We start from the raw sequence: 24,777 nt of genomic DNA, 5'->3' as shown, positions 1-24,777 counted from the left end.
AAAAGAGGCACGCCCACACATAAGAGGCAGCACGGAAGAATACTTGGACATTTCAAATTCTGAATAAGTGAACCCCTTTCTAACAGCAACAGATCATGCCAAGGATGACAAGGCAGGCATTAGGAACCTAGTGGAGCAGTTTTGGGGTGATAACACAGACCACCTACAGCCACTGATGAGACACTGGAGCTATAATTCACTAGAGCTATGATAATTTATGCAATATCACCAGAATTATGATAATTTATGTCAGCTGATTATGTTGCTTGACAATCTCAGAAGCGACCTGGAAATTGAAAATATGGAGATAATGTACCGTATGGCTAGACTTTGTCATAATGAGGAAGGCTAATTTGCTATTATTATTGTCACTAAAATAAAACACAAAGAGCAAGGTGATAAACTGAAGTAAAAAGCACCCATTAGCATCTCAGCTAAATCAAAGCCAATGTGAAACTTTCGCTGTTCACTAACTTTTCAAGATGAAGCCTCTTCTATACAATGTATTTTCTAATTTATATTTAGAAACAGTTTCTTATTCTCTTTCATGTTTTCCCCTTAATTAGCTCTTATACAATTAGAAATTACTGTTCAAGGAAGGAAGGAAAAATGACACTGAGCTCAAACTCTACAACCAATACAAACAAGATGAGAGGTTAGATGTGGTTAGGGTGGTAACTCCACAAGTGGGCAATGTAGCTGAGAGCACATGGGCTGTATTGAAAAGTTATCAGCAAAGGGAAAGTACTTGTGTCAGCTCCCATCCTAAAACTTTAAATTACACTGATGGAGTGCATGACTGTATTTTCTTAACTGAAGAAGGGTTGATTCCCAAGTGTAGTGGGTTTACATGGCAAGGTTTTGGTAGCAGGGAGCCATAGGGGTGGTTTCTGTGAGAAAGATCTAGAAGCTGCCCCATGTTTGGGAAGGCCCCATTGTTTTCCAGATCCGAGCCAATAAGCGATGTTGTTTTGCGCCTCTGTGAGAGCATATTTAAGACAGGGAAAAAACGCTGCGCCACACAGCAGCCGGGAGAGTCAAGGGAGTGAGAGAACAGCCTTGCACATGCCAAGGTCAGTGTAGAGGGAGGGGGAGAGGTGCTCCAGGCGCCGGAGCAGAAGTCCCCTGCGGCCTGTGGTGAGGACCATGGTGAAGCAGGATGTCCCCCTGCAGCCCATGGAGTACCACGGTGGAGCAGGGTTCCACGCTGCAGCCCGTGGAGGAGACCACGGTGGAGCAGGTGGCCCTGCACCGACGGAGGCTGCCGCCTGTGGAAGACCCCTGCCGGAGCAGATTCTGGGCCGGACCTGTAGCCCGTGGAGAGGAGCCCACGCAGGAGCAGGTGATCTGGCAGGAGCTGCTGCCCGTAGGGGAGCCAGGTTGGAGCAGTTTTCTCCTGAGGGATGGGCCCCGTGGTACGGACCCATATCTGGAGCAGTTCTGGAAGAGCTGCTGCCTGTGGGAAGCCCACGCCGGATCAGTTCATCAAGGACTGCATCCCGTGGGTGGGACCCCACAGCACAGGGGACGAGAGTGACCGAGAAGGAGCGGCAGAGAAGAAGTGCTGTAGACTGACCATAACCCCCATTCCCCCGTTCCCCTGCGCCGCTTGGGGGGAGGAGGTGGAAGAGGGTGGATGGGGGTGAAGGTGCTTTTGGTTTGCTTTTTCCTTTGTTTTCTCACTTCTCTCGCTTGTTAGTTGTAGGCAATAAATCTTACTATCTCCTTATGCCAAGTCTGTTTTGCCCGTTACAATAATTACTGCGTGATTTTCTCGTCCTTATCTCAATCCTTGAGCCCTTTTCACATATTTTCTCCCCATTCCTCTTTGAGGAGGGGGAGTGAGAGAGCGGCTGTGGTGGAGCTCGGCTGCCCACTCGAGCGGAACCACGACACCAAGTAAGACCACTACTTTTCTTTCTGTCTTAAAAACCATGGGAGCTTAATATGACTGGAATACTTAGCTCAGGTCCCATTCTACATTATGCACCCCATTGTGTAGTTCAATTAATCTGTGACCCCATGCTACTGCGTATCAGTCTTTATTTTTTGTTTGAAGTAATGGAGTCACCATGGAGTACTGCTAGAGGTAGACTTTCTGCACTGACTGCACAGAAGTAACTAGTGTTTCAATCTTGGCATTGGAAAATTGAGAGGTTTGCACAGATTAGGGTGGTAAATAACTTACAAATCTTTAACACTGCAATGCAGTGGAATGACTCCTTTATTCACACAGTCCTCCAAAAGCTTAATTTATAGAAGTATTTTTTAAAGAAAGAGTTAAAGTGTATGAATCCTATCATAGAAATAGGTGTAGGAGTTTTGGTATTAAGTAGATGACTGCTGAAGCAATCCCCTGCTATATACTAGCAAGATCAAATCTATTCTGGTAGGTTTTGAAGCTTATTATTATTGTTGAGCATGACACCACCTACCTTTGAGTAGGATTCATCTCACATAACTGTTGACATCCAGAATGAAGAAGTCCCATGCATGCTAATAACTGTAGATCCCTTTACAATCACCAGAGAGAAAGAGGTACCTCCTAGCATATTCTATCTGACCCATACATTAGAGGTTTTTGCCAAGATAATATTACTCCCAAAAATGTTTATTTCCCCTAACTGTACAGAGTTTATATTCAGTTAGGTCAGATGTAGGTGCACAGCTAAGTCCAGCCTGCTTTGCCTTCACATTCATTTCAGAATTTTTCAGTAGAGAAAGGGAAAATTGAAAATTCTGCTCGCTTCCCAAGAAAAAGAAAAGGTGATTGTGGCAATACCTGCAAACACAGTCCTGTCTTATCTAAGGTGCTGGTCAATATGAGTGAAAACAAAGACTTGCTATTTGCTTCTTTGATGGAGGAAGTCCTGAAAGGCAAATGCTCAGAGAGGGTATGCTTTCCAGTCAGTCTGTGTAGGCCAATTTGCAGGGGGGTAATGATTACATGCACATGGACTGCTGGTAAAGCAAAGCCACCCAGCCTGTAGGGGCTGGATCCTGGCAAGAGATGTCAGTGGGACAGCTCTTCCAACACACAGTGTCAGTTCTTGTCACCACTGTATTCTGAATCACTACAAAATGACAGAACGTTGTTGTTCAAATCTGGGTGCCAACACCTAATTTATTCTGCATTATTGAGAAACCTATTTTTATCTTCTGCCCTTCATTAATTCTAAGCAGCAGTCTGCCTGTTCAAAAGCAGTATTGATTGACACTTAATTATATCGTCAATGAAATCTGAATGAAAATTTTAAAAGTCATTCTAAAAAAGAGATTAAAAAAAAAGTCTGATAAAAGTGAGCAATAATTTCTTTTCAAGAGTACATTATGGTAGATTTTTCTGGCAACAGAGTGTTTGCATGTCTATGTGTTGTGAGTAAACACAGACCCAGCAAATTGCAACAAATCACTGCCTTAGATATTCTAACGACCTACAACTATTTGTTTATATTACTATTATATTAACTGTTAAAGCATGTTATATGTTTAGTTTGAAAACTAGGAGGACATTTCTAGACTGCATGAGACTATCTATGAGTAAACTTCAAGTTTAACTGGTTGAGAGAATTTCAGGATTCCCTGCCACTGTGGTAAAAGTAGTGCTCTGACTTATCATATAAACATTTAACTTCTGCTTTAAAACTACAAGAAACTTAAAGAAACTATTAGCTCACAAATTTTAAGCAATATCACAAGTGATTTATAATTTAATAAAGAGGTTTTAGCAAACCTGGTTTGTTCCACAAAATGCAAAAAACCATCATCCTCTTCCCTGAATTTTTCACACATGAACTCAGACTAACATTTGTGATCCTAAACAAAAGCAGACAGTACTGTTCAGAAGCACTGTAACACAATGCCTTACGTTGATGACACAGGGTAGAAAGTAATTGTTGCTGAATACCTTAGGAAGATCGATTTTCAGAACTGACTTGGGCATTTTGGTTCATTGATTTCACTGAGACTTGATCACTGAAGACAAGGTTCATCTTGGTTCATTCTGATCAGATCTAAATTAGGTGCCTTTTCCAATCATCTTCAACATCCTACAGACTGCAATCACTAAAACTTTCTTGTGGCAGCCTCACCCAATAAAGCTTCTTTAAGCCTTTCAATAATAAGTTTTCTTTTTATTTACACTGTCTAAGATTCTTGGATAAGTCTACAGATATGCTGGTCAAGACTTGCTGTTGTTTAGGATCATGCTAGAAAATACATCTAATACAGGCTGGAAGAAGTGGCATCTAGAGGTGCCTATCTATCCCCAGGAAATAAATCTGGAATTTAGATCTTATTCTTGAAGCATTCTTTCAGCTTTAACTTAAATAACACATAGCTAACATTACGTATAAGAAACCTACTCAGAGCATGTGGTGGCCACAAGGGAGTTTACTGACAACAATCCATGCTAAGGCAATCATAGGAGCATTATTGTTAATCTTGAAGGAATGCAAGCATCTTTTTCATCAGTGTATCAGATTAATTATACATATGCATACTCACATAACTAATTCGTGATACTGCTATACGCACACATTCCTGACAAAAGCAAATTGCAGTAATGTCACTAGGACAAAATCTTAGAAGTAGTTTCATTTTCCCTTGGAAAATGAGCATCAAATGTGTACTGTTTTCCCAAAGGTCACACACACCTGGTGATTTGTCTTGGAGACAGTCTGTGATGCTTCCACATCCTCCTCTTCTTCACTGCTTTCTGAACAGGACTCAAACTCATCATTATAATATTCTTCTGCAATTTGTGGGTCTTCAGGGATCTCTAAAGGCAATTAAGAGTTTATAGTATATTGACGACTATATGCGTGATCTTAAAAAGATGCAGTGGATTTTGTATCACTAATGTTATGTCACTAACAATGCATTCTGTAATTGAAGTCACTGGATAGATTCTCAGCTTAAAAAGTGATCTTATGACATGATAAGCAGCGCTAAAGCTGTCTCTGCCAAAAGGTCAGATCCTCATATTTAAATTAATGACCTCAAAGAATCTATATTCATTTCAGGCTGAAATCACTAAATAATAGAATAATTCAAGCTGGAAAGGACCTCAAGGGATACTCTAATTCAACCTCACTCAAAGCAAACAAAAGTTTAAATTTACAGGAAAGAAAATCTGCATGTCTTGCCAAACTCTTCCAAAACAAAAACATTGAAAAATGAAAGAAAGTAGTGAAAAGTCAAGCTCCATATATCTAGCTGTCATGCTCACTCAATTTATTACTATCACTTGAGAAGTTATAGAAATAGCAGTGAGTGCAATATTAAAATAGACAATGAGCCTCTGAAGCCCAGGAACTGTTACTAAAACTCAACATATTCATCACAGCATAAAAAACATCACTTCTCTGCTCCAGGAGAAATCTTTGAGCATCCCTGACTCCATAAGAAATGAGTTAGTAAAATAACTTGATGTTTGATTGCACCTGCTTCAGCGAGCTGACCTTTCTAAGCAAAAGCCCTTAAGCACTTGTTCAGTTTTAAGCACAGGCTGGACTGTGGTGACTATCAGAATTAACAGCAGGATCCCTGTTTTTCTAGATAGAAGACTGCAGTGCAAAGGGCTGCCCATGGGAAGCACAGGTCAGTGGCAGAGATGGGATCAGAGCTCGGGGAAGCCTGGCTCAGCAACTGTCCCATCAACTTCAGCATTTGTGCAGGGGGATGCTCCAGGAGTGCTTCCTTACTTCCTTACTGAGTTATTTTCAATGCTATGTACAACATTTTTTGTCCTTGGCTAATTTTATTACAACAAATGCTATTTGAAGACAAAAACAATCTAATATTAACCTGTCATAAATCACTGTGGTCTTAACATGAGCTCATGCTGACTTCTCCCATTCTCCCAATTGTCTACATCTTTAAAGAAATTAAAACTGATTTATCTTAAATATTACTGCATTGAAATCAATTAAATTCAAACGATATGTTATAAAAATTAAGAATGTTTAATACATTATTTTTATTCATTTCACATGGATAAAAAGAAAACAAACATACAACAACAACAACCGAAGTATTTAAACAACTGAATATAATTAAAGATGCCTGTGGATATTAGGCAGGAGGAATGATTCTAATCTTTAAGGCATAATAAACTCAGGGGAAAATAAAAAATAGAGAAAATGTATTTATCTGCAGCACTAGGTGGTTGAAGTTCTCCTGCTGAGATATTATCTCTGCTATTATTTACTGTCTCCGGAGCATTTTCAAAAATACTTCCTTTCTTTATAAATTTGATTTACCTCCAAAATACTGACACATTTTCACTTAGTTTTCTATTTTTAGGATATTTGTACAAGCTGCATTGCCACAATTTCTAATAAGAAAAAAAAAAAAAGATAACTTGTGCTTCCGCAGGAATCTTCCCCAATCCCCCAAAAAGCTTTTCCCACAAAAGAAAGCATTTACTATTGCATCTAATTGAGTTCTCTGAAGTGCTATTTGACAGAAAAGCCTAAAATTTCATCCTAAACAAATAAACAAACAAAAAAACACCCTCAAATATCATTCATTTTTAGCATGGAAAGAACGCTACTAAATGAAGACGTCTCCATTTCCAGACAGAGTAAACATTTATTTTTCTTTCTTTCAGGGACATTGTCATTCCTGTGATTACTATAATTTTATTAGGTTCATCTGCATGCTATCCGTGTGTGTATAAGTATTCACAAGCATATGAATCAGGTTATTTATTATATTATAATGCAAGCATTGGACTACACCAGTGTTTTCAGAGTTGTTTTCTCCTCCCACGTTCTGCTTTTTTTTTTTTTTTTACTGTTATACTAAAAAACACAATCCGCCCCTTTCCGACAGAACTAGGTACAAAAATCAGTCATTTACTCACAGTTGTAACCTCAAACTATGTGCTCTGGCTACGGTAAAGCTGTATACCATGTGAGTAGCCAGGCTGAACTGAGGCTGATGCATCTGAACTACATGGAGGGGCTGGCACCGTCCAAAGCCCACTTCCATGCCAGCTTCTGCATCCTTTCCAGAATTTCTCACTTCACCATTTCTGATATTGCTTTGACAGCTGCACAAAGATGGCCAGTTAATCCGAGTTCAGTAACACAATTTTAAATGTTAGTTCACACACTAGAGATACTCCAGGATACAGATGTTTCCTGGCCCCAGTTCAGAGGCTGTTCCAAGTGACATTTCTCCAACGAAGACAACGTGTCCAGTGGAGCTTAGGAGCTAACAATGAGTCTTTAGAACTTTTCTTGCTATGACACGCATCTTTTAGGCAGGCACTTTCAAAACATCAACATATCCATTTAGAATACATGGTTTGGCATAACAGTTTCTACTAAGTAGAGCCAGCTCCCCATTGCCCATATGCTACAGATGCAGAGACACAGCTCTGCTTCTCTGCCGATCTAATTTGGATACAGAAGAGCTTATTTAGCTGAGGCAGGATCAGGAACGAATTTCAGGAACACATATGCTGGCTTTAGCACAGCAGATATCAAAAGTCCTCACAGTGAGCTGTGCCCGTGCTGGCTGCCCACAGAAACCCTCTGAATATTGTAGCATTGTAGTATGGTGCAGTATAGCTCCAGAGTGAGGCACCAAAGAAACAGCTGAGACTGACTCACCTCTGCTAGAGCCAGTGTGAAGAAACCTAGTAAAATTCAAGTTAAACCCCCAATAATGACATGCTTGTCTCAATCCTTAAGTGAAGTGCAGATAACTTGAGTGAGCTGGGGTATGGATTCCAGGAAGACACTGGTAGGGGAGGCTGGGCCCCATATGCTGCCATTTCCACGTCTGCAGTCCATTCTTTAGGACATTTACTACCTGAGTCTTTCCATGATTCTCAATATTTCAACTCTTCCCCTTTCCACCAGCCAAACAGAAAAGCTGTTGCAGAGTAAGCAGAGCTGGTTACTGCCACCATCTCCTGAACGTCCTTGGCGCAGTTCCACATCTCAGCAATGTATTACAGAAAGAAAAACCTTGGTTTGTGCTTTCATATGACTAACTTTAACAAGAATGTTCTTTGCGCTAGGTCTGTTTGACTCATTTATGCACTTTTGCAAAGCCTAGCATGGACTCCAGGACCAGAACCTTGACTGTCCTTTCTGACAGAAAACAGAAATTAAACCTGTGTGTGCCTGGAAGGTACTTTGGGAAAATAAATAAATAAATAATAATAATAAAAAAATAATAAATGATGCTAGTGAGGTGAACAAAAGGCTATCATTTCAAAACTGGGAACCAAACTTCTGCTGCAGCACCCAGGACACACAGGACCAGGAGAACAGCACTGTATTTCAGAAAGTCCTGACACCAACTGCAGCCCATTGGACCCACTTGCTCACACAGCACTCCTGGTCTTCCCAAGAGCAGCAGGTCCAAATCCACCCATTCCTTCCATGCAAGAAAGTTACCCTGTGCAGCATATGCCAGGGGCTCTGCCTTCTTCACAGAGCCTTGGAAAACAAACGTTGCAATAACATCCAGTGTAAAGTTTTGTAATACTGTGTCAGATAAAACATGGCCCTAACACCATTGTAATACACTTGTCCCTCAGTCACCTGTTCTTCCTCTGATACAGCCCACTTACACACTCCTGATGGAGCACAAAGCAAGGTCTCTATTGCTGTTTCCTCACATTCATGATCCCAATCTGTCAGCTGGTATCTGAAAATACATGACATTTTATCTAGCTTTGTGTATTTTGCTAAAGACGGCCTCAGCACCTTTTATGTGCTCACAAAGCACTCCATTCAGAACAAACTCAGCTATTGCTTACATACCACTAGGCACCTTAGGTACAGCATTGAGAGATTCAATATTTGTAAAGTGTATTATATATTCAAAATAAAAAAGCTCTGAATAATATCCTTCCCCTTTAGATTTCTTTCTATATATTACCATGACGCTAAGAGTAGAAAGAAGGGTAAAACCCCATTATCTAACGATCATAAAAGCCCAGCTATTTCCCAAGAAGACAAGCTACGCAGAAAAAAAAGAAATGCAATACTTGCAATATTTTGTTTAAATCCACCAAGAGCTTTTTCCATGTAACATAGTATCTTGGCGACAACAACGGTTTTCTCCAAAGAGACTAAAATACTTTGATAAATATCTTTAATTTTCTCTTGCCTTGAAGACATAATTGTAATCGGTGTATTAATGCAGCATTCTCACATTGCAGTGCATGCAGAAGACAATGAGTAAGGCCCTTTTTATATTATTAAGAAAGAGGGAAGAGAAAAAAAAAAAAAAAAAAAAAGAAAACTGAAGACTGACTTGTATAACATATGCTCATTTTCACCACCTGTATTCACAATAATGAAGGCACACTCGGCACTTAAGGACTATTGCACTTTTTTTTTCTTTTTGTTAATCCCAAACTTTAGCACACCCCTGGAAAAAACTAGATTATCTCAGCAGTCACTTTCTGAACTTAAGGAAAAAAGTAGTTCTTGTTCAAGCAGCACACTCTTCTGCCTGCACAGTACCACAGACAGAAAAGCAAGGAGCAAAGCATTCTACTACTCTGACATACGTGTGCTCTTCAGAATAGCATATCATTTATTACAGAGCTTTCACAAGAGAGAAAACAGAATGAGCTGAGGCATTGTATCTAGGAGAGAGGTTTGAAACACAGATGTGAAACACGAAACACGTGAGTTTCATAATCCCAAATGAGAGCAAGGGCTCCGTGCCCCCCAGGGCTCAGGTCAATACTCATTTGATTAAGAAAAATAAGATAACTCCATTATTATAATTTAGGATCACATAGATTATTTATTTTCCCTAGGGTGGGATAACTTTAACAGTTTCCATAAAACAGAACTGCCATCCATTGCTTAGCTATAAACAAGATAAACGTTATTAAGCTCTGAAGATTCACTGCTCGGCAAATCAGTTGAAGCTTTTGTCCAACTAAACTAGGCTGAAAATGACTTTGGAAAATGCATTGTTTAGGAAATGAACTAAGGGATATAACAGGACTTCTGTGTCCCAAAACGTCTTGTATGATCCTTTTGCCTAAACACAAAAGGATTACTTTTTAATGACAGAAGTCATTAAAAGAACTACTTTCTGACACAACCATGTACAGCATAGCTGTAATGAAAAATGATTTGTTCTAAAATGAGAGCCAGAAATATAGCCAAAATAAAACATTAATACTTTATACTTCTGTTTTTACCATTATAAAAAAGAAAAAAGCATGATTTACCTGTGGACTTCACTGAGTAAATTTAACTATTGTGAAACGTCTAGGAAAAATGGAGATAAAGAGAACAGAAATCAGAATGCAGGTTGTCTATTACTTGATGTTAGAAATGAAGTAATTACTTCAAAGTGTTTTTCCATAGGGGGAAAAAAAATCTCTTTCTTTTAAACCCAAATGAGATTTCCAGGAAAAATGTTTTATTTCATGAACATAGCTCTTTTCCTCAGACCTTCTATATCTTGTCATTTTATCTGTATATCCACAGGCAGAGCATGAAAGAAAAAAAAAGGAGTTGCTAAAAGGAGCTGTTAACAAAAAGGAACAGCAAGAATGCATACTTTTATTACATTTTTCCCTTAATTTTCAGAGTGTTTTTTTTTTTCTTCCAATTTTCTAATGGTCATGCATAGAGAAAAGGGAGCTTTGGCAGGCAGTGACAATGACATGATGCCATACTGCCTTTCATGAATAGTTTAAATTTCATCAACTCTAGAAGCTTTCCAGATATTCAGAAATCCTTTTAGTTCTGATGGATGAACGAAGAGAAAAAGCAAAATAACAATGTAGTCAATAACAGGGAGCACTTACTGAGTCCTGGAAGCCATTTCATTTACGCACAAAGAGGGTTGCTTTATGCACTGCTACTGTAAGGGTTGCTCTATTACTTGCACAACATCCAGCAGAAACAGAGTAAGAGCTGTACATTACAGGAAAAATTACCATGAAGCTACCTTGTATCATCAGCTTAAAACTATCTTAGCCCTTGCTTAATTTCCAACTTTTCGATTGGTCAAAGCATACTGTCAAATAAAAATTCAGTTTTCCTGTTGAATCTGGCAGACACTGCCTGATACTTTCTCTCTCAGTGCTGGGGAGGAAAGAGTTCATGTATTAACTAACACAAAAAGCTGCCGCTTAAGGAAGCCACTTCCTTCACCCCAAGGTTCAGTAGCAAGAGATAAAATGGGACCGTTTTCACAATGAGAGTAGAAAACATGGAATGGTTCAGATCAGAACTCGGTGTAAGCAGTGTGCACATGAGATTCTGGATGTAGTAAAGATACATGTAAAATACATTTAATTTGGGTATAAGTAGTAACATAAATTATATGTTTGACATGTACGAAAACAAGTAAATGACTGCAGCCAAGCAAATCTACAAACAAAATATTGAGACCCCCAACACCCAGATGTAATTAACTGGTGAAACTCGATGTATTTTCCTAGACTGAATGGGTACAATTTGCTTCACGTAGCAGATGAAATAGCAGGAGAACATAAACTCAGTGTCTTTATTGCTGTCACCTTCTCATTCCCTCCAGCTAGTTGTCTGACAGACACACACACCACTCAAAGCTAAGCTAGTAGAAACTGTAAACTAATTCAGTACATTTCAGAGCAAATTCTCACCCACTTGGAATTGGCTCCAGTCACCATATAATTTGGCCCAGCTTCCCAGAAATGCTGTTTAGTTTGATAAGTAAGCCAGAATACTACAACTGGGGGCAGACTGGCATTCCTTCTGCAGTGCTTTTCAATGCCATCCTGTTCACAGATGCTTTGTTTGCAAGTAAATGCCTGGTGTGTCTTCATTTCCATCGGTTTGAGCTGGAGTCTAAAGTGCAGTGTAGAGTTATATTGCCCACTAAGCAAAACAACTTAGAAAGGTACTAGTTTTTGTTCCAACAAAGATTTCCAATACTGAAATTGTAACAATATCTGCCATAGGATCTAATATAAAATATTTTGTACATATACAAATTTGGTGCATTTGCCTCCTTCCTAAATTCATGCAGTGTTTTATAATTGGGTTTTAGCATAAGGCTTTGGGATGAGTGAAGGGGTTTCCAGTGCAGACTTTAAAAAGACTCTGTCAGAATTGTTTTAACTATTGTCATTGACCAAGGTGACTTAGGAGGTAGCCTTTATTTATCAATGCCAAACCAAATCAATAAGAAAAAGAAATCAGAAAAAAAGTAGGAACTATAGAGTAGCATGGTTTGTTTTCCCCAAATGTTCAGTGTTCGTAGAAGAGGACAACACTCTTCTACATACAAAAGACAATGCTATTCTACAAAGATGCTTCTAAATTACCCTCAATACTAGAAAATCTGAAACTTCATAAAATTTCCAAGAATAGTTCTTTAATTGTATGGCTACCCTCATGGAAAAAGGATTTAAATAGGGAGCAATAACCAAAGCAAGAGATCAGTTCTCCAAAGGCAATACTTCTAGGGAAGAACCATTTAGACAAGGAGAATATTCAGTCAGTAAGATAATAATAATAAATAAATAAAAATAACAAAGTATAGATTCCTTTTCCTATTTGTATCTAAAACTTGAAAATTTTGTTATACCTTAATCCTGCCAGAATAAATCAGATTTACTATTCCTTTAATTGAATCTGGAACAAAGTGGGATCTCAACACGAAACCAAGCAATGAAAACATGAGACAGATGAGCATGCTCCCAGTGTGCCTATGCTCTCAAACCCTGTGAGAGCTGCAGGAGTTTTGGCACCCCATGTGCAAAGGACAGGTGAAGGACTGGTAGCTGTAAATTTCAGAACTAAACGGGCAAGATTCTCTCAGCAAGCACCCCATAGTGTCATTTCAGCCAGTAGGAAGTTGGGTAATACGCCTTATGATTCTGGAAATATTCCTGCTTATGACACAGATCTGTATTTTTACAGCTACTATGACATTATTCTTGTGTGCTAATTTACTCACTTGTTAGCTGTTATGGTCCTCACCTTCCTACTGAAGAAACAGCAATGTAAATCAGTATGCACAAATTATCCCTCAAGAATAAATACACTTTGCTGTGACTCCAGTAAAGATACACATTATGTCTCAGATGAGTTTCTCTAATTATTTTTATTCCCCTTTTGCTTTTCCTAATTTGCATAATTTAATTTAATTTTGACGTGCAAAATTTAGCTTTCTGGCCTACCTGCTGCAAGAGTGGGTCTGAGCAAGTATTATAGAAGAATTTTTTCATCTTTCTTCACAGAGGGGATCCATGGCAGAAACTCATCCAAGCCTTAATTCTTAGCTCAAGAAAAGCTGTTTCCTTTAGGGCTACTAGGTTTACTGGTTTTGAGGAGACCAGCGGATAACCCACAGCAGAAATTACTGCAATGTTATCTTCTTGCAACAAGTCTTTCTGGTTACAAAGGATACTACAACAGTAACAATAATAATAATAATAATAATAATAATAATAATAATGCAGAAAGGTTCTTACTGCCTCCTATGATAAATATTATTATACTCTATCTTGACCTGCCAGACTGAAAAACAAAAGAAGACATGATTTTCCTAAAAGACTAAAATATAAATATGTGCAGAGATGATTAAAGATGCATTCAGAAATATTTCATGTTTTTTATCTTATAGAATGAAAACAATCCTGTCAATTTTTCAGAAAAGCTTGTAAAAATAACAGTAGAAAAATACTATAATATTTTGTAATGAGTGAACATTTCCTACTTGAGAGTCAGCTGAACTTTACCTACTTGAAATTCAAAGCAATATGTCCATAACTTACAATTAGCAATGGAAATATAGAAATAGCGTATTCAATTACTGTAATGTATTTAGCTATTTTAGAATTGTAATGAAATCAGGGGTTTGCCAGATGTAACATATTGCAACATATTAAGGTCAGGAATTTAACATGATGATAATCTTTGGAGTATAAAGAAATAAAAAGAATAGAACACAAACCAGAAGGATTGTGTGATATGTCCCTTTAATTTATGTCTTTAGTTTTTGTTTTCCTTTTTTTTTTTTCTGTACAAATAATTTAAATACAGCAAGTAATTAGTTTAAGTTATTTTGCTCCTTTAAGTTCACTCCCTCCCACACACAAACAAGGCTAGTAAGGGCAGAAGAGTAGCTCACGTGGAACTAGCACTCTTATAGGAAGGGAATGAAATGGATGCGAATACAGGTGAAGTCCCAACTAGTAATGTACTGATGATCCAAAAATGCAAGACATAATATTTTATTGGTAGCCCATAAGTCCGGTGTTGTTTTGCTGTGTGGTCTTTTTCATTCTAGTCACTTAAGTATAATGCGGACAAGCCCTTAGAAATACGGATGTAGTATATATATTAGTATATATACATATATGTAGTATATATAATTTCTTGAATGCTTAAAAATCTTTCTCACTCTAATTTACTATGTATTATCAACTGTGAAGTTGATATGAATGTCGAGTAGCATATTTAGCCACAAATGCCAGTGTGTGGCTTTAACTTTTCATGCTTGTTAGACTGTAGCTTGTTGAATTTAATACTCCTTATGGCCCCTGTAAAAAGTATGGGATTCTGATAACTGAGATAGCTTTCAGCCCAATATCTTTCAACTGCAAAAATTGATCCAAATCAGTATCAAAGATAAGGAAATGGTAGTTTTTGTTGCACGTGTAATTGCACTGAGCTTTCTGGGAGCACTTTTAGATATAGTTTATGAATTTGCAGCCAATTTCAAGGTAACTTCTACTGTAGAAATTGAATCAGAAACTTTGAACATTTAGCTATTACAGTTGTGTAACAGGATTATACCTTGTTCTTCATGCTTCATGCCACTGCAAAGACTGAGCTTCTCTACCTAGAGGATTTTCTGTGTAGTAAACTAAGAAACTGTAGATTTTCCATACTAATTTCTCACATGGATAAGTATAGTGCATGCTCTGACAAAGATTTATCTGGTTTCATTACAAATAAATCCCCATAACTAGTCTTTCCTATTTATTAAATACATCTGCAAACTTAGAGCCAGCCAATGGGAATCAAGTTGTATACAGAGTTGAGAGGAATTATGCTGTAAAATGTGGCTTCATTAGATAATGCTGCAACTGAAGCAAAAGGTATTGCACACAAATAATTAATGTGATATAGTGACAGAGCTGCAACTTTCCATCCCAGCCCAGCATGAGGTAGCCCACAGAGAAAAGCTGAAGTGATCTACCAGTACAACAAAAATCCGTGGAAAAGATGACCCTCGGCACCAGAACCTTTTCTCAATACCTGGACATCTGCTCATCTGATTACATTTTTTGTATAATCAGAAAAATAGACTATGAGCTCAACAAAGTTAATCAGCGTATCATCATGAGGTATATTGATATATTAGAAAGTAATGCATGACAATGCATGATGTTTTGTAATGTTTCCAATAGCTTTTCAAAAGGAGGCCATATCAGAAGGAACATTAAACATCTAATGAACTCCACCCAGCTGGAACAGACTTGTTCTAGCTGCCATAGGAAGGCACTGACCGTATACGTCCATAACATCAAGGCTGGGTATAGCTTATGGATACTTGTATCTTTTCAGTGATAATTTTTCCTGATGTTTCATAAAGTAAATCATTTATTCCACCTGAGCTTAATACCTTTAATGGAAAAGAGCAGTTAAATATGGGCAGTCCTTCTTCTTTACAGCCTTTTTTTCTTTCTGATATATAAAAGTGACATCTAGTTGTCCAGCCCTATGGTAGAATTTGCCTTGTCATTATTCTCACATGACCACTACTGAAACAAAGTACATGCCCTGGAACAGGTCAAGAGACAGGAAAACAAACAAACAAAACAAACAAATGTGCTGTCACCAAATTCATTGCAAAGTAGCTTTTTTTTTTTTTTGATGACAGTCAGAGAGGATGAGTGACTAATTTCCTAGATAAGTGTTAACAAAAATAGGAAATATAGATACAGGTTTATCCTGACACATTTTTAATTTTCAGAACGTGCTTTTTAATATTCAGAAAAAAAATAAAATGAGCTGGAGAAATGTATCAAAAAAAAAAAAAAGGGAAAAAATCAAAGCACAAAGGGAACTTATTTATAAAACATTAGCAATTTTATGCTATTCTTTATAAATAAATGAAAGAACATCTGTAAATGAATACACATACATGTACATTTTTGACACACATATTTGCATTTAATACTGACAATGACTCCGTGTCTCTGAGTACCATCTCAATGTGAGATTTACTTCAGCTCCTTTATGTGTCTTGCTTGTACTTGGAGAACAGGAGATGGAAAAGATGGGAAGATATCTAGAGAAAAAGACTATTCCCACTGGTACAATATATTCTTAACCGTTCTGTTGACCCTAGTTTTAAATTATTTTTATGATAAAAGTTCCGTAACTTCCTGGATAAATAAGATGTAGACACCAACATTCTTCAATTAATATTAAACACAACTATAATACATATTTCAGTGAATATCTCCAGTTATCAAATACAATCTATTTTAAATTTGGTTCCCAATTAACAAATTAAAAAAAAAAAAAAAGATTTAAACTGTTGCACAAATGTTTCAAATAAGGAAAAACCGTTTTTCATTGGTTTGTATTTACAAAGGTTTGCATATCTGAGGAATGAGGCAGTGCTCTACTTAGCTGAAACAATACAGGAAAAGTATATACTACTCTAATAATATACTCAACATACCACTTCAGCCCTTTACTCAGTATGGTTAGTAATAATTAGAAAGGCAATTTTTCTAGGTGACTCTTACCAACTCTGTTGTCTGCCTTTCTACAAATAAAAGGAACATTTATTGCTCCAGACTGTATGAATAAAGATGCAAAACTTAAGAAGATGATTACAGTAACTTAAGAGAAATAGAAATGTAAAGCACATATTTAAATCTTTGCAAGTAACGTTACCTACCCACCTGCGACATCTCTTAGTAGACTTGCAATGTGCAGAAGAGTAATTACCCAAACTTGAAGAATCCTTTGCTCTAACAAGCATGCAAAATGTAGCAAAACCTAGGACCAGGAGACCTGGTCCTCCTAAGATCCAGAACCCAAAGATTTACAGAGATATTTCTTAATAATCCACTGTGGATACCTACTTACCCTGCTGGCAGTGCACGCTAAGAGGATTCCCTACACTTTTGTGATTATGAGTTCTCCTAACATACTGGCTGATGTTTTATGAGAGGAGATGTGATTTCCTTGCAAGCTCAGCCAGCACTGCAGAGCAGCACTTCAAGTGCTTCCCAGTGCTGTAAGGATGGTGACAAGGAGGGTGGGAAAGGCACAGAAGCAACACACCACTGTGCAGAAAAAGTTTCAAGGAGAAATCTAAAGAGTTAACTTAGACTAGCCAGACATCTCTGAAATAAGCTCCGGGTACTAGAATACCTACTTGATCCCTCAAGGACCTACATATCACGTGTCAAATTACATAGGTCTGAACTGATTAATCAGCTGTGGTTTTGCTGTTACTAGATGGAATACGGGAAGGGCATGTTGATTAGATGGTATGATATGTAATCTGCAGCTGCAAATAATTGAGGAATTAGCTTGCACACTAAATCAGTGGAAGATGGTTTGCATCAGGTCTTGCACATAGCAGTTTATATAATAGTAGCAAACTTTTATGGTCCAGGCCATTTTTACCCTTTCATCTTGGGAAAGGTGTCTTAATACAATTAAAACATGCAGTTACCACTTCACACACAGGTTATATAGATCTATGTAACCAGGAACAACACAGCAAAGCTGGCAAGGGAGAGGTTTGCCCTGCTGGAGTTAGTATGTATGGAATCACCTTCCAGAAGCTAAGCTAAAGTGAATCACCAATACAAAGAAAGACAAGAATATTATAACAACATACACTGGATGACCCCGAGAACTGGAATCATGGAAAAGGAAACTTCAAAGAACAGAGTTGTAGCAGAGTGCAAGCATTAAAACAAAAATAATCTGTTGTAAACTGGAAGATGACAGCTGGGAAGTGTCTTAAGGAAGGAGGGTTCAGGTATGCTGTGAGTGGCCAGTGTTAAAAGGTATGAAAAATACAGAAGTATTTCATAGAAGTGTTACACAGAAGGATATTAATGGTGCCACGCTGCTTATGAAATCATGAGGAGAGTAAGCAAAGGGAGGAAAATCACTATTTAAGCTGCAAGTCAACAGAGTAATGCATCCTGCAAATGCTGGCATGGAACAGCCAAGGGTAAATCTAAGGCAGAAATAAGAAGGTTCAAAAGCCCTGAAATATTTTGGCCCAGAAACAACTTTCTACAGAGTAGCAGAGGGATCTTGCCAGAATATATCAAACGTGTCAAATTCTTTAGGAAAAGGAAGTATGAATAGATACCTATGGCAGCCACGCACTGGACTCATTGGTGAGAAGGAAGCTTGTAGTTTTTCTATGGAAGAAAAGCAAATGGTGGGGAAATGATGTCACTGTGGATAGCACTTCTCTAGCAAAGCACCGAGCACAGCCAAGATAACAGCTCTGAAAATGTGTGTTCTCAATGCACAGCTTCCTCTCCTGGGTCACTGAAACAAAAATAGCATAACTTGCTATTCACGTAACTTTTCACTGTTGCCCACTCCCATGTTAAAACTGGACCCTTCTTGAGGTAGATTAATCACAGAATCACCTAGGTTGGAAGAAACCTCCAAGATCACCTAGTCCAACCTCTGACCTAACACTAACCAGCCCTCCACTAAACCATATCACTGAGCTCTACATCTCAATGTCTTTTCAAGACCTCCAAGGATGGTGACTCAACCACTTCCCTGGGCAGCCCATTCCAATGCCCGACAACCCTTTCAGTAAAGAAGTTCTTCCTAATATCCAACCTAATCCTCCCCTAGTACAACTTTATCCCATTCCCCCTCATTCTGTCACCAGGCACATGGGAGCATAGACTAATCCCCACCTTGCTACAGCCTCCTTTAAGGTACCTATGGAGAGGCTGTAAGGTTGCCCCTGAGCCTCATCCAGGCTAAACAACCCCAGCTCCCTCAGCTGTTCCTCGTAAGACATATGTTCCAGGCCCTTCACCAGCTTCGTAGCCCTTTTCTGGATACACTCCAGGACCTTGATGTCTGTCTTGTAGTGAGGGGCCCAAAACTGAACACAGTACTTGAGGTGAGACCTCACCAGAGTACAGGGGGACGATCACCTCCCTAGACCTGCTTGCCACACTGTTTCTTATACAAGCCAAGATGCCATTGGCCTTCTTGGCCACCTGAGCACACTGCTGGCTCATGTTCAGCCGACTATCAACCAATATGCCAAGGTCAGTCTCTGCCAGACAGCTTTACAGCCACTCATCTGCCAGCCTGTAGTGCTGCTTGGGGTTGTTGTGTAGTGGCAGATGAGCAGCTCCAGGTACTGATCCCACAACATCCTGCCCAGGCGCAGGGAGTGCAGCCCCTCCACAGCGCGACATCCTCATTTTCTCTAAACAACCCTAGGTTTCTCATGCACGTTCCCACTGTCTCTGGCCAATTTCCACCTTCACAGCTGATAAGCTGTTCCTCAGTTTCTTCTTCTGTCCTTATCAATGGTGGAATGCAAAAAGCAATGTAGCTTTCCAAGACTTCTTTTGGAGAAACAGAAAGCATATATTCTTTATTAACACCACTGGGTTATGTGGGGAATAATTCCATTTGATATGTACATGCAAGCAAGACAAGTAGTAGTTATTTCTGGTACGGTGATATCCATATTCATGCAATTCTTAAGAAAGGGCAGGACTTATCCTAATGGTTTCTCAGACCTAATTATCATATTGTCCCTCCTGCTATCGCAGGCACAGTAAACTCTGGTGGTAGCACTTGGGGGCTTTCTGATGAAGGCTCATAATCTTCTTCATTTTGTACTTCGGTCTGTTCTTTTTTGCACATGCTCAGTCATTTTTTAACTGCTTCAGCACTTTTGAACTTTTGCAAACTCAGCTAATTTAATTAAGTTCTACTTTGGGCACCATGTTCCTTCTTCAGCCTGGATTTTGTGGATAGAGCTGAATCTTCTTATCATGCGAGGCCAATACAACAACTGAGCAATTTAAACTTTTGTAGCTGCTCCTGTCCCGAACACTTCCCATTCCCATGACGACTCCTCACCCCCAAATGACTTCTCACCCCGACGTCTCACTCACGGACCCGCCACCCACAGCCACTCCCCATCAGGAGCAGACATCCCCAAACCAATTCATGGCAGGGACAGCATGGGAGGGCTGTGTCCAGCCCCCTTCCCCCCCCCAACCCCCCTGATGCTGAGCGATGCGGGAAGAAGTGCAGGCAGAGGCTTTGCAGGGTGGAAGAGTGGTAATTTATTCTTCCTGGGGGAATCGTGGCTGCCACCCCCAGCCCGTCCCCAGGTGAGGCCCGGCCGCCTGCTCAGGCGGGGGGCCCGGCCTGCCGGCCCGCGTGGTCCCCGTGTCCCGGCTCCTCCTGCCGCACCCTGTGCAGCCAGGATGTGTCCCCGACGTCGGCGTCCTGCGGGGAGCGTGGCAGTCTGCGCCCGACCTGCCCCGCGTGCCAGGAGAAGCTTCTTTCAAGTCTGCGCTCCGTGGAGGGGCTGCGCGCCCTGCGCCGGGGCGAGACGCTGCGGGAGCGGTAGATGGAGGGGCTCCTCTGCCCCTGCCCCCGCTGCTGCTGCTGCCGCCGCCCCAGCCGCGCATTCCGCTGGAACCTTCCGCGGGGTCTTCGGGCCAGGCGCACCACTGCTGCGATGGGCCCGCGGCACATCGGGCAGGTGTTTCTTGCCTCCGCCCAGACGTGGATGCACTCCAGGCAAAAGGAGTGCCTGCAGGGGTCCACACGAGCTGCGCTGGACAGCGGGCCCAGGCAGATGGGGCACATCTCGTCCCCGGGGGCCTCCTCGGGCTGCTCCTGCCGCCGGCTCATGGTTCCTGCAGCTTCCGCGATGTGGAACTGGTCGTCCTGTGGGGGAGGCTGCCCTGGTGCTGGGCGCTCAGCTGCTGCCCGGGGTCTTCAGCACCTCGATGTCTCGCGGGTCGCCGGCAGGACCTCAATGACTCACGTGCCACCAGGAGGACTACTGCAGAGAGAAGCAGGGAGAAAATGTTGTATCAGCAAGCAGACATTCGCTTTCTAGGTTCTACCAAGTTGTCTAGAGTGCTGTAGCTGTCAGCAGTCTGTGTATGGATTGCAAACACAGACTAGGCTTAGGCCAGATGAGGTACATGGATGTCTATAGGTGTGAGAGCATTACCGAAGGCCCTTGATGGTTCACGTGCAACAACAATGGCTTCGCGTATGCCTATAGCAATAGCTCCGCCTCTCTCTCTCCTTCCAGCCGTGGAGACTTGAGCACTCGCCTACCACCAGCCGGACTGGCCGCAGGCACCCTGCGCAGGGCTTTTATAGGCAGCCCCCTTCTGTGAGGACACCCCAGACCCTGCTGATGTCACCTATGGCCTCACATAAGCGGGCTGCCTATAAATGCCCTGCGCGGGGCGCCTGCGGCCAGTCCGGCTGGTGGTAGGCGAGAGCTTGAGTCTTCACAGCTGGAAAGAGAGAGACAGGCGGAGCTAGTGCTATAGGCATACGCGAAGCCAATCTTGTTGTACGCAAGCCATCATCAAGGGCCTTCGGTAATGTTCTCCAATCTACAGACATCCATGTGCCTCATCTGTCCTCAGCGTAGTCTTGCCAAGTATAACCGATCATAAGCATATTTGCTGCTCTAACAGCCATGTTAGCAATCCATACACAGAACAGTTACTGCTACAGTACTCTAGACAACTTGGTAGAACCTAGAAAGCTAATGTCTGCTTGCTGATACAACATTTTCTTCCTGCTTCTCTCTGCAGTAGTCCTCCTGGTGGCAACGCTGCTGGCACGTGAGGTGTCAAGTTCCTGCCGGCGACCCGCGAGACATCGAGGTGCTGAAGACCCCGGGCAACTGCTGAGCGCCCAGCACCAGGGCAGCCTCCCCCACAGGACGACCATCTGTACGTTGCGGAAGCTGCAGGAACCATGAGCCGGCGGCAGGACCAGCCTGAAGAGATCCCCGGGGATGAGATGTGCCCCATCTGCCTGGGCCCGCTGTCCAGCGCAGCTCGTGTGAACCCCTGCAGGCACTCCTTTTGCCTGGAGTGCATCCACGTCTGGGCGGAGGCAAGAAACACCTGCCCGATGTGCCGCGGGCCCATCGTAGCAGTGGTGCGCCTGGCCCGAAGACCCCGCGGAAGATTCCAGCGCAACGCGCGGCTGGGGCGGCGGCAGCAGCAGCAGCAGCGGGGGCAGGGGCAGAGGAGCCCCTCCATCTACCGCTCCCGCAGCGTCTCTCCCCGGCGCAGGGCACGCAGCCCCTCCACGGAGCGCAGACTTGAGAGAAGCTTCTCCTGGCACGCGGGGCAGGTCGGGCGCAGACTGCCACGCTCCCCGCAGGACGCCGACGTCGGGGACACATCCTGGCTGCACAGGGTGCGGCAGGAGGAGCCGGGACACGGGGACCATGCGGGCCGGCAGGCCGGGCCCCCCACCTGAGCAGGCGGCCGGGCCTCACCTGGGGACGGGCTGGGGGTGGCAGCCACGATTCCCCCAGGAAGAATAAATTACCACTCTTCCACCCTGCAAAGCCTCTGCCTGCACTTCTTCCCGCATCGCTCAGCATCAGGGGGATTGGGGGGGGGAAGGGGGCTGGACACAGCCCTCCCGTGCTGTCCCCGCCATGAATTGGTTTGGGGATGTCTGCTCCTGATGGGGAGTGGCTGTGGGTGGCGGGTCCGTGAGTGAGACGTGGGGGTGAGAAGTCATTTGGGGGTGAGGAGTCGTCATGGGAATGGGAAGTGTTCGGGACAGGAGCAGCCACAAAGGTGACCGGGCCCGACTGGAAAAAAGGCTGACAGCAAAAGTCTCCTAAAAGCCTGGCAGCAGAGAATGCCTGCCAGTTGGGGAACCAGGACTGGCAACCTGCAGCATCCCTGGAAGGCACTGCTGGCCTCCTGCAAGTGCAGCCTAAGAACCAGAGGCTGTCTCTAGGTACCACCACCAACGGCAAAGGCAGGGAACTAAAAGAGTAATGGGCTGTCTGAGAAGGAGGAATGGCTCTGGGAAAGGTGCCATTCTCAGAGACTAGGAAGCATCAGTGTCTTTCGCTCGTCTCAGGTAAAACACAGAAATTAGCAGCAGCTTTTGGCTGCTCAAAGGAGGTGGTGTCCTCTGCCCTCTTCTGTCTCTCTTGATAGAAAAAGGACTCCTTCTCGACCCTAAATGGATCATCTCTCTACCTCAGAACCTCCTGTGTGGCACAAATTGTTCTTGCCTACATGACATCCTAAATCCAGTGAATCTGTGCTGGGGATTCCCAGCTGACTCTGAACTCTGATGGGAGCCTCACGTCTTTGCAGTGACACTTTGTTCTTGATTCCTTGGGGCCCACTCCTGGGTTCGGTCTCTTCCAAGATGGCTTTTCTTAATTAGCCTGACACCTCTCTCCATGCTTGCCTTGAATCACAGAATATTGCCCAGTGGTGGTTTGTGGCCATGTGTGATAATGAGAACTTTTCAGCAAAGAAAGCCTCCGTGTATTGCAGCACCCTACCAACTCTCACTTGCCATCTCCCCACACCCGCAGGCAGGGGGCTTCCCTGAAGGGCTCAACCCTTTGGAAGGTCACGGCATGAGCTTCATTGTCAGAAACAGGGTTCTGTAAAATGCGCACTCAGCGATGCTTTTGAGGAGATGGTAGAAGAACACTGGAAAGTGCACGAGGCTGTCCTGGTTTCAGCTGGGACAGAGTTTGTTGTCTTCCCAGTAGCTGGTATGGAGCTGGGTTCTGGATTTCAGAAGAGAGTGATGCTGACAACACACCGACCTTTTAGTTGTCGCAGAGCACTGCTTACACAGAGCCAAGGAGGTTTCATCTGCCCACACCGCCCTGCCAGCCAGGAGGCTGCGGGTGCACCAGGAGCTGGGCAGGGTCGCAGTCTGGAGAGCTGGCCCAAACTGGCCAGAGTCATGTCCCATACCCTATGGGGTTGTGCTGAAGACTAGGACTGGGCAGCAATCTGATGTGATAAGTCAGACTTCCGCTGCTTGAGTTCTGGCTGAGCATTATTTGGCAAGTGGTGAGCAATTGCTTTGTGCATCATTTGTTTCTTGTACTCTTTTTTCATTACTTTTTTTTTTTTTTTTTCTTTTTTCTTTTCCTTTCTTTTCTGTCCTATGGAGCTATCTTTCTCTCAGTCCTTGAGTTTTACTTTTTTTCCACTTCTCTCTCCCATACCACCACAGGGCAGTGAGGGTACATATGTGTGGTGCTTATCTGTCTTTGGAGGGGAGCCACAACAAAAATATAGCTAGATGGTTTAATAAGGAACATAGTGTTGAAAAACTAACAATTTTGTTACTTAAAACAGTATTTATATTGCCCGCAGCATTTACCTGTAAGTACTGTAAGAATCAGGTTATTTCTTTAAGTTTCTGAAGAAGTTTTTGTACAATCTGTGAACAGTCTGAATGGACCTCTTCTGTAATAGACTGAGTTCTCCTCAACATCAAAAGCACGGTGTCTGCTTAGATCTCTTTCACATTCCCAAAAAGTAAACCCTTTTGAAGACTAACAGATTGGTCAGCTATTTGTTATTTCAGACAACTCTTTTAAATGTCCCTCAAGTGTACAGAGGTGTTAATTAGAATGAATAATATTCAAAAGATCATCGCTGATTACATAAAACAAACATGGAGAGAAGCTTCTGTTTCCCAGAGAACTCTTCAGCAGTTAAATGTTCTTGACTTTGCTGAAACTTGTCCA

General features: G+C 42.0%; 1 protein-coding gene across 1 annotated transcript in view; it reads right to left on the bottom strand.

The window, feature by feature from the left end:
- NEK11 (NIMA related kinase 11) overlaps positions 1-24,777 on the bottom strand; it is a gene marked incomplete at both ends in the record, with an annotated part of 99,225 nt that overhangs the window by 25,587 nt on the left and 48,861 nt on the right. Inside the window, one exon of the mRNA XM_084306670.1 lies at positions 4,656-4,780. Within this exon, the coding sequence (XP_084162796.1) occupies positions 4,656-4,780 (125 nt within the window). The remainder of the gene's footprint in view (positions 1-4,655; positions 4,781-24,777) is intronic.

This window comes from Netta rufina (genome assembly GCF_964035555.1).
Source record: "Netta rufina genome assembly, chromosome: 2".
Lineage (NCBI taxonomy): Eukaryota > Metazoa > Chordata > Aves > Anseriformes > Anatidae > Netta > Netta rufina.
Note: the sequence above shows the minus strand (reverse complement) of the source record. Positions and strands in the feature narration are given on the sequence as shown.